This window comes from Marmota flaviventris, chromosome 1, assembly GCF_047511675.1.
Source record: "Marmota flaviventris isolate mMarFla1 chromosome 1, mMarFla1.hap1, whole genome shotgun sequence".
Lineage (NCBI taxonomy): Eukaryota > Metazoa > Chordata > Mammalia > Rodentia > Sciuridae > Marmota > Marmota flaviventris.
This window is the reverse complement of record NC_092498.1, coordinates 116,864,295-116,875,066: the sequence shown is the minus strand read 5'-3', so window position 1 is coordinate 116,875,066 and position 10,772 is coordinate 116,864,295. Positions and strand designations below refer to the sequence as shown.

General features: G+C 57.2%; 1 protein-coding gene across 1 annotated transcript; it reads right to left on the bottom strand.

The window, feature by feature from the left end:
- Window positions 1-2,042: 2,042 nt before the first annotated feature.
- Lhfpl7 (LHFPL tetraspan subfamily member 7) lies at window positions 2,043-7,332 on the bottom strand. Its single transcript, XM_027955867.2, is given in 7 exon segments — window positions 2,043-2,194; window positions 2,197-2,273; window positions 3,764-3,780; window positions 5,962-6,026; window positions 6,029-6,110; window positions 7,148-7,266; window positions 7,269-7,332. Coding segments are annotated over 7 exon segments (576 nt in total).
- Window positions 7,333-10,772: the final 3,440 nt, after the last annotated feature.

Here is a 10,772-nt window from a genome sequence, read left to right as displayed (position 1 = left end):
CCTAAGGGTCCCCTGCAAGGACATTCATTCATCCCAGTGACTTAACTCCCTCCCACCAGGCCCCACCTCTTCAAGGTCCCACCACCTCCCAGTAGCTATCCCAGCTGGGGACCAAGCCCAGAGCACATGGACCTTCAGGAGACATTTAAGATTCAGTTAAGAAAAGGTCATTTAAGGACTTGAGAGGTGTGGAGAACACGCCAGCCCCCAGCCGTCCTCCCTCCTTCAAAGACTTCAAGGAGAATCAACTGTCCGCCTCTCGGAGAGTGAAGATCCAGCATCCCAGGCCTGCTCGGCAGCGGTGGCAGTGGGTTCCGGCTGGGAGGCCATCTTTCCCCTGCTCCTCCCGTCCACCCCGGGTTCCCAGATGGGTCTTGGCAAGATAAGAGGCTGCGGCTCCAGGAGGGGAGCGGTTCCGGGTGCGCCCCAGCCCCCTTGGGCTGTGCCATGCAGAAGCGCCAACAGTGCGCTGAGGCCACAGGTCCTGAGCAGCAGCTGCCTGTGGGTCTGGTCTACGGCGTCCTCTTGGCTTTCAAGCCTCTGGGAACATGGAGAACTCCGCCGGGGACAGAGGCACAGCTGACTCACCTGGAAGTGCCAGCTGGCCAGCCACAGCAAGACCACGCAGTCCCTGGAGTGGCCCCTGGGCGCTGGCATGTGCTGCGGGAGTCCTCGGCCCTCCCCCGCCCGCTCCTTTCTCCCCTTGTGGGCACCACGGCTCTGTAGTGCTATCCTCCTTGCCAAAAAAAAAAAAAAAAAGGACACCTTGTTTTGCTGGAGAGAAAACAATCAAGAAGGATCCCTCTGCCTGTTGCCAAGTAAAACAGAGTCTCTGTAAATGGCTTTGCTTTAAGGGCTGGGGACTCCTTCCCTTTGGCATTGCTGAAACAGTTCACAGAGAAACAGTTAAGGACCTTGGGAGCCATTGTGAGGTGCACAGAGACCGGGTGGCCCACCCCAAGCTTGAGTGGGTGACCTGAGGATTGAGGGGCTTCTACTTGGTGGCACCGCTTACGGCTTTTTTGGGGGGGTGGGGGGATACCAGGGATTGAACTCAGGGACCCTTGACCACTGAGCCCCATCCCAGCCCTATTTTGCATTTTATTGAGAGACAGGGTCTCACTGAGTTGCTTAGGGCCTCACTGTGGCTGAGGCTGGCTTTGAAATCCATCCTCCTGCCTCAGCCTCCCCTGCCTGGGATGACAGGCGGGCACCACCGCACCCAGCTGCTTGCTGCTATTTGTGCTGTGGCGTGCTTGGGTTTGCACGGCAGGGCAATTGGCATCAAGTGATCATAATGACATTGGAAATGTCCTGCTGGCCTCCCAGTCCCTTGGAACACTACTCTGTGGCTGCCTAGGTTTTTCTCTTTATTCCATTTTTTTCAAAGCAGAAGTTATGGGTCATCTTTACTGTTCCTTCTGGAAGATAAACACGAGCTGCTTTTTCCTGTGACCTATCAATGCCAGCTGAGTGGGTGGGGGCAGAGGGAGCAAACCCGGGTGGTCTTTTACCTCCCCAATAGTCTGTCGGATTTGGATTCAAATCCCAGCTCTGCCATTGATCAGCTGTGTGGCATTGGGCAAATGACTTTCTCTCTCTGACAATTTTCATATCTATGAAATGATCTTAATAAATAAAACCTCCATTAAAGAGCAAGCTGGCCATGGGATGCCCAGCAGCCTTCCCCCATTCCAGTACCAGCCACTGCTCCAACTCTAGCTCTGTAAGTGAGGCTGCTGGCACACCCATCCGCACTGTGGGCATGGGACGCGGTGGTGACCAATCAGATACTTCCCTGGGATTGGGAAGGGAGGAAAGGAACTCTGTGTGCCAAAATACTTTATTTACACTGAAGATCTTGAGTTAACTGTCATAACAACCCTTCATTTTACAGAAGAATAAATAGGTCCGGAGAGGTAAAGTGGCTTGCCTGGGGTCACACAGCAAGGAAGCAGCCGAGGTGGGATCTGAACTTGAACATGGATTCATGATTTCATCCAACTGTAGAGTAGACTCTTTCTGTTCTTCCTGGAAGATTTTTATTTGCTTACTTCTGGCACAAGGATAATTTTCTCAGTGTCACTGGAGAAGATGGCATTCCGCTGGACCTTGGTCATTCAGGGCCACCCGATGATGGGCAGGAGGCTGGCCAGGATTGCATTGAGGATGGCAGTGACATAGCCCCACCCAGCTGGCACTGCCCACCACGGTGCATGGAGGGGGCCTCGCAGACTGCTTTGGCTAACGGGGAGTCCAGGCTGGATGGTGGGCTAGAGACGGAAGGTGGGAGGGCACTGGGCTGGCCTTCCCCAGGCCTCGACATCCACGAGCTGTCCACCCACCATTCAACCCCCCGTCCACCTGTTATCATCCATCCAAGCACATTCTACTCAGCTCGTCCTCCCCACCCCTCTACACGGAGGCATTCACTCAGCCATCCACCTCTCTGCACGTCACACCCCAGCCGTCCCTCCACCCCATCCTCCAACCATCCATGCATCCACCCACCCATCTATCCGTCCATACATCAGCTCATCCACCCCCACCCCCCCATCCGTGCGCTCACCATCAGAGCCTGTTGGAGGGACCTGACTTGTCACAAGAGAAATGAAAATCAATGCCACACTGAGAGTCCCCGACACCCATTTGGATGGTGACTATCAAAAACCCAGAAAGTGAGTGTGGCAAGGGGGACATGGGGACCTGCGCACGGCGGGTGGGAGCGGGTGGTGCAGCTGCTGCGAGGACCATAGCTCCTCCCCAGAAGGCTCCAGGGGTGGCCGTGGGATCAGCCACCCCCCCCCTTCTGGCTGAGCACCCAAGTCGGGCACCGTGTTCCCGCAGCTGATGTGGCACAGCCCCGGCTCCAACGCAGATGAACAGACAAGCGGAAGGGTGTGCCGGTGTGGAGGAACGGTTGATGCGTTTATTTTTTTTTTAAGAGGTAGAGAGAGAGAGAGAAGAGAGAGAATTTTAATACTTTATTTATTTTAGTTATCGGTGGGCACAACATCTTTGTATGTGGTGCTGAGGATCTAACCCAGGCCGCACGCATGCCAGGCGAGCACGCTACCGCTTGAGCCACATCCCCAGCCCCAAGATGCGTTCATTTTAAATTTACAAATATATATGTATTTTTATACATTTTTTTTTTTTTTGGTACTAGGCATGGAACCCAGGGGTGCTTAGCCACTGGGCCACCCACAGCCTGTTTCATTTGTTTTTTCTTGTGAGAAAGGGTTTCACTAAGTTCCTTAGCCCCTCACTAATTTCCAGAGGCTGGCCTCCAACTTGAGGCCCTCCTGCCTCAGCCTCCCGAGTGGTTGGGATGACAGTTGTGAACCACCACATCCGGCTCAGAATATATTTGTTAGGTACGACTTGTTGTTTTGAAGCGTGTGTGTATTTAGAGCTGTGGACATTACTGAGCCTTACGATAGAAGGAAATTCTGACCTAAACGAGAACCTGGATGAGGGATATCAGGCCATGTGAGGTAAGCAGAAGGGAAAGGAGAACTAGTAAGACCCTTCGCACGAGGAAGAAGGGTCAAGTTCACCGCAATCAAAGGCACAGGGGGTGCCAGGGCCTGGCGGGGAGAGGAATGGGAGTTACTGTTCAGTGGGTACAGAGTTGTCATTTTACAAATGAAAAGAACCCTGAGGATGGGTGGTGGCGACGCTGCAGACATTTTGAATATATTGATCATCACCTGAGCTGTCCCCTTAAAAAGGGTCAACAGGGTCAGGTGCAGTGGCCCACGCCAGTGATCCCAGCAGCTCGGGAGGCTGAGGCAGGAGGATCAGGAGTTCAAGGCCAGCCTCGAACCTTGTCTAACAATGAAAATTTAAAAAAAAAAAAAAAAAAAAGCAGGCGGTGGATGCGGTCCATGGTTGAGTGCCCCAGGTTCAATCCCCAGGACCAAAAATAATCACAAAAAGTTTAAATTTATATTAAGTATAACCTACTGTTATAAAAATGTTGTGTTGTTTTTAAGTCTGCTGAAGTTGCACTCTGCTAACAAACAGCAGGGACGAGAATAACAGGTCATGGCCAGCGCGGCCCAGCGCGGCCCTCATGGCAGTGTCCACTGTGGAGACGCTGGAGTCACAGGTTCTCAGGAATGACTGAAGCCCCCCCTGCCATCTCCCTTCAAACTGAATAGAGGTCCATGAAGACAACCAGCTAACAGCCTAAGAAGCCGCTGGACGTGCCGTGGTGACACTAGTGACAGAAATGACGTGAGCTGGAGAAGGGCCTCCAAGAGACTCTGCATGTCCCCACCCCTGCCACCCCCAGCCACCGTCCCTTCGCAGCTTGGGTCTCCAGCCTTCACCCCTGAGGCTGCAGTCACCAGATGCCCTGGTGCCCCCCCCCCGCCGGAGCTCCCGCCATCCCGGGTCCCACGGCATCACACGTCTTGGGGCTGCACCGCAGTTGGGTATGGAGTCCGTGCCTCCCCACGGCTCCCGTGTCACGTCTAACACCCACCGTGAGTGGGGGGTGCCCACCTGCCCTGGAGATGTGTGGAGCGGGGGGCTCTGGGGAGGTGATCCAGAGTAGAAAGGTCATCAGGCTGGGCCTGCAGGTGTGAGTAAGAGGAGGAGGAGAGACCAGAGGACAAACATGGACACTCCCGTCTCCCACCATACGATGCCCTGCACTGACTCAGGACTCAGCCAGCAAGAAGGCCACCACCCTATGCAGCCCCTTGACCTGGAGCTTCTAGAACTATTAAGATTAAAAAAAAAACAAAAAACCCACCACTTTTTCTTTATAATGTTACCACCCTCGGGTATTTCCTGACAGTACCACAAAACAGACTAAGATACATTGTAACTGCCAGATGCTGCTCCCCCTGAAAGCTGAGGACAAAAGTTGTGTCTTCATCCAGTGACTGAACAAACATTTGGAAGGCAGGACATTTATCATAAGTGAGGCACCATGTGGGCGACAGGGACGTGGAGGCAGATGGCTACATCCTTGCCCTCTCAGGAGCAAGTGGATAAAGACGGACAGTGATCTGGGAGACGGGGAAGGGATTTCAGATAAGCAAGTAAGTGGGTGAAGGTCTAAAGCCGGGGAGGACGAAGCGCAGGAGAGAGAAGCTGCCAGAGGTCAGGGAGGCAGGGCGTCCGAGCAGACAGGGGGAGCGGGGTGTGGCAAGATCTGGGGAAACCGGGTTGCAGGCAGAGGGACAAGCAGGAGGGACAGGAGCAAAGGACAGTGGGTTGGAGTGGAGCCCGGCACAGGAGGGAAAGATGAGGTGGTGGAGAGGGGAGGCCTGGGTCTGGGGAGCCCCAGAGGCTGGACCCAGAGTTTGGATTTCACTCTGTGACAGGAAGCCACCGGAGAGTGGAGGAGCCAGCCTGCCTGGCGGGATCCCATTTCACTTTCAGCAGGACCTGTTTGTCCAGTGTGCGGCAGACCGACTGGGGGCGGGGGGTGGGGGTGGGGGTGGGGTCGGGCAGCAGGGAGACCTGCCGGGTGCTGGTCACCTTCACCCATGGTGGAGAGTTACTGGACTGAGAACTGCAGTCAAGATGGGCTGGTGCATCCAGGGGCTGCGTGTGAATATCAGAAAAGCAACCCCCTCCGCAGGTGCAGTCTTGTGTGTCTACGGCTTAGCAAGTGGGGCAGCAGCTGGAGGTCAGCATCTCTCAGCTCTTAGCCGGGTATGATTGTGCAGTGCACAACCTCCCCAACTGTGTAGGGTCACCCAGGTACAGAGGACACAAATGGATAAGAGAGAATCAAAGAACTGGGTTGGCTCAGGGCAGGAGTAGGCTGCATCAAGATGCCATCATCCCGGACCCCCAGCAATTTCCAGCTTGCTTAAGGACCAAGAATAGGTCACAATCCTAGGGCTTATCTTTGCCATCTGTCTTAGGAGACCAGACACTGCTCACAGCTCATTCATTCACTCATTCGGCAAATGCGTCTCGAGGGCTTGGGATGACCAGTGGCTTCCCTGCCACGGCCTGTAGCCCTGGCATCAGTCCACTGCCCCTCCTCGGACACAGTCTTTGGAGGCCAGTGCCCAGGACAGGAGGAGGCCCGCACTGGAGGCCAGCGGGAGCCAGCCTCCCAGGAGCATCACAGCTGCAGCCTGCCAGGAAGAGGGCAGAGGAAGGGTCAGGACGGGCATCGGACACTCCTCCATTTGCTTCTTGACCAGCCACTGTGTCCTCAAAACATCCCCAAGAGTTCTGTCCACTATGTCCCGTTTCTACAAACAGCCGGAGGCCCCGGGAGAGATTTGGCTCAGGCCACAGATAATTCAGTGGTGGAGCCAGAACTGAGATCCAGACCCACCGACCACCTCCCGGCCTGTACCATCAAGCGCTCTCTACCCTGCACATCGGCATCCCCGGGAGAGGCACCTGTAACGTCTCCTTTGTGGTCAGTCTAGAGGTGCCAGACAGGGCACCCGTTTGCTCTGTTGCTGGTTTGGGTAATGAGCAGCAACACAAGGACGTCCACATCTCAGCTTTCATTTTCAAACTTAGCAGAGCTTAGAGGGTAACCAAGTAGGAGCGTGCAGGTTGTACACTGCACAACTCTAGGTGAATCTGGGATCATCTTGGATTTGCAAAATTCATGACAGTGAACTTCCAGCAGATGGCACTGTAGTGTCCTGGAGCTGGCTTTGGTTTGGTTTTGTTCTGGGTTCCGGGAATTGAACTCTGGGGCACTTACCCGCTGAGCCACATCCCCAGCTCTTTTTAATTTTTATTTGAAGACAGGTTCTTGCTAAGTTGCTTAAGTCCTCACTAAGTTGCTGAGGCTGGCTTTGAACTTGCAATCCTCCCAACTCAGCCTCCTATGCTGCTGGGATGACAGGCCTGCGCCACCACACCTGGCTGGCTGCTGCCTTTGAAATCATCCTGGGTGTTTGCTAAAATATAGCCAGACCCACCCCACACCTGCAGAGCCAGAGGTCCAGGTGGACCCCAGGACTTGGCAGTTTTGTTAAGTTCTGCAGGTGTCTCTGAAGGGCCACCAGCTTTAAGAACCTGGTACACCTAATGGTGTCTTCATAGTTGCAGGGACGTCTGGGTGATAACAAAGGACCCTCACACCCCACCTCACTGGAGTCCGTTCTCTGTCCTGATGAGTTGCTCTGTCCCCGAGGGCCCAAGGAACTGGGGAGGCCACCTCAGGAATGTCCTCCAAGGATGTGAAGGTCATTCAGCTCTGGTTCCAGCTGTCACCCTGAGGCCAGGAGCAGTAGGGGAAGGTGGGGGCCTGGAACCAGGCCGGGAGACGAGGCCAAGGCCTGAGATGCAGCTGAGGGAGAGCCCCAGGGCTGCCCACACGCTGCCCACCATCCGGCACTGGTCACCTGGGGGCCAGGGCAAGGTTAATGGTGGAGACGGCAGGGACAAGGTGCCCTCCAGCCCGGCACCTGGCCTGTGCCCCGAGCCCGGTTCAGCAGCCCCCTCCAGCCTGGCCATCCAGCGGGGGATGGGGGACACCAAGAGCTGCGGGGGTCCGGGGCTCGGCCCTGACGCATCTGGAAGAGGAATCGCGGAGTCCAGGAGGGGGGTCAGAGCCCAGGCAGAGGGGACCCTGCCCGCGCCACTTCTGCAGGGCACAGTCCCTCCCGTGTGTCTGTCCTCTGTCCTCCCGTCCTTCTCTCCTTCCCTCTCGGTCAGAGGGTCTGCCTCCACCCAGAGGGCCACACGATGCCTGGGGTCCCAGCCGCCTCCTGCCCCTTGGCTCCCTCCTCCCAGCCTCCTGGAGGGCTTACTGGAGTCTGGACTCTGGGAGGCCAAGAGCGTGGGGCGCCACCTGGTGGGGGCCTTCTCACTGCGCCCCAGCATGGCAGAGTCCCTCCCGGAGGGACAAGCACGCTGGCTTCGTCCTTCCTCCTGGCCTTAGAGAGCCATGGGTGCCATTACAGGTTAAATGTCATACCTCATTTAACCCCAACGACCTTCCCAAAGTCCCACCTCCAAAGACCATGAACAATTCAGCTTCCAATACGGGGACTTTGGGGACCCGTCGAATCATGGAGGGCACGACTCTGGTTTTCCAACGGCAATTAAACCAGCAAGCTGGTCCAGAGTCCCTTCACCCCTAAATCACAGCCGAGGCGGAGTCCAGGAGTGGGGGGCACTCTGCCAGCCTGTCGCAAAGGGGGTGCAGGTGGCTGTAATATTGCAGGGGACAGACTGCATTGTGTAGGGGACGGGCAGACACAAGCTCAGGCGGGCAGCTCAGGGTCAGGTTCAAGGGCTTTTTAGTCCAGGATTAGACTCCTGGCTCCATAACCTGCAAGATGCGGCCCCCTGAGGATGGAGGCCCCCTCCCAGCCCCCGTCCTCCCAAAGTAGCCTCTCCGGCCTCGGCAGGGTCCCAGGGCTGGATTCCAGCCAGGGAGCCGAGGGAGCGGCGGGACTGGCAGGGAGCTGCCTCTCCCTGGCTGCACCAGGAGCTCGCAGGGTGTTTCTGACCTTGAAAGGAGCTCTGTTCCCCAAACAATGCCAGTGTCACCTGGGGAAGTCACTCCGACAGAACAGGTGCCAGAAAGCTAAATGAGGCGCTACGGCCCCAAAGCACATCCAGGCAGGCTCCACGGAGCTGGGGGGCACCCAAGGGAGGCCTGGCCGCTTTGTCCCTCTGTCCTGGCCCGGACCCAACACTTCCAGTGCGTCCCTTCCTGTAAGCCTCCCGGCCACCCCATGAGGTCGCTGCTGGTTTCATCAACTCCATCTTACAGGCGGCTTCCCGGGACTGCTCAGGGTCAGGGCAGGACATCTCTGCCACCTGCTGTCATTGGGAGCACACAGGTGGTCCAGGAGGGACAGCCGGCCACGGGAGTCTCGGGAGCAGAATTGGGAGGCCTGGAGTCTCTCTGCCCCCAGCCTCCATGTCCCTCTCCGTGAATCAAAGGTTGGGATCATTCCTTCAACGTCCACGTGCCCCCCAAAGTGGCCCCCGCCCCCCACCCCTAGATTACAATGGCAAACAGGGCAGAGTCCTTCGCCTCAAGGAGTTTAGAGTTTGGTGGGAAAGACAGACAAACAGGGTAACAGAACATGTCCATGTGGCCATCCACCCAACCAACATTACGACTCCGCCGTGTTCCAGGGACGGTTCCAGGTGCGGGGGGTTCAGCAGCAGGGGGAAGAGAGGCAGCCCCTCTGGGGGCCCTTACAGCTCGGGGGGATCGAGATAGCAAGGAGACGCTTGATCTGAATAAGAACCACAAGAAAAGCGAAGCCTGGAAGGGACGGGATGGTCACGGGAAACCTCAGGAGAAGGTGACCTTTGAGCAAGGACCTGGAGTGGGTGAAGGAGGAGCCACCTGGTCAGGGGTGGTGAAGGCTTTGGCCTCTGGAGGAGCAGGTGCAAGAGTCCTGGGGTGAGCAAGGGTCTAATGAGGCAGCGAGGCCCATGTGGTGGGGAGGAGAGGAGGGAGCATGGTGGGCTTGTCACAACAACAGGGCTTTGGCTTTTGACTTCTGAGCAGCCTGGGAGTCTCCGGTGGTCTCAAGCAGGGGGGGAACCTCTCTGGCCCTGGGTGAGGAACGGGGAGAGGGGTCACCGCAGGGAGCTGAGGGTCTTCAGCCAGGGCTGCGACTTGGCAACAGGTAGGGGGAAGGCGGTGGCCAGGGCTGCCCAGGGGGAGCTGGAGTGTGGTAGAGGAAGCTGGGAGGCCAGGCAGACCCCGGACTTTTGTCCTGGGCACCTGGGACGAGGGAGCTGGCGTCAGGTGACACTGGGAACCTGCCCAAGGAGCAGGTGTGCCAGGGGAGGGAGGTGGCTGAGCGTGATGTCATCGTGAGCCCAGGCTGTGCACTGGTGCCAACCCGCCACCAACAGACCCGCACGGGCATGCTCCCCGCCAGGCCGGCAGGTGAGAGCAAAGACCCGCCCAGCCTGGGGGTCCAGGTGGCGTCCAGCTGAAGCTGGACCCCTCGGGACTGGGAAGGGCTGCCACTAGGGTCCCCCATCTGATTCTCCCACTGCTCCTCGGATGCCAGGGGCCGCTGATTTCTGGTGCAGTTCCTGGCGAGGTGGCTGAGCCCCCTGAGACAAATGACGCGGTGGCTCTGAGCCGTGTCCTGGCCCAGCGGAGCTCCCCCTTGTGGAGTGAAGGGTCCCCCAACACAGGAGTTAGTTTTTCCCTGTGGAGGCTCAATGACGCATGTACCCCCAATACCGTCTATGACCTCTGGGGCTCCAGGACCCCCGGAGCCTGGGCGTGCTGGGCCAGCAGGCTCCCACCCTCGCCCTCCTCACCTGGAGGGCCCTTCTCTCCGGCCACCACGCCTTAGGTCCAGGCTCCGAGGTGGCCGCCCCCGGTCCGTCTCTGGCTTTGGATCTAAGTCTTGATCTTGCAAGAGACCCCGCTGCCTTTGAAGAGAATCTTCAGGTAGACAAGGACCCAGGTGACAGGCCAGCAGGAGGCCGCGCCTTGTGTTTTCTCTCGGGGTTCCTTAAATCAACAGCCTTTCACTCGGGGGCTGGGTGGGCTGGGTACAGGAGGAAAAGTCAGCCCCATGGGGTTGGGCGGGGGATGCTGGTCCCTGGGCAGGAGAAGGGGATTCACTGACTTACAATCTCAGGTCTGGCCACAGGTCACTACCTGTCGGAGCTCTGCCCCAGGCCAGGGCAGACATAGTTCTCTGTATTCCCAGCAGGACCTTCTCTACAAGCTGTGAACTCCCCAAAGCCAGGCGCTGTGTCTTAAATATCTCTCCCCCAGCATTCAGCACAAGACTCGGCACCTAACTGGAAATCCTGTGGCGCAGCTTCAGGCA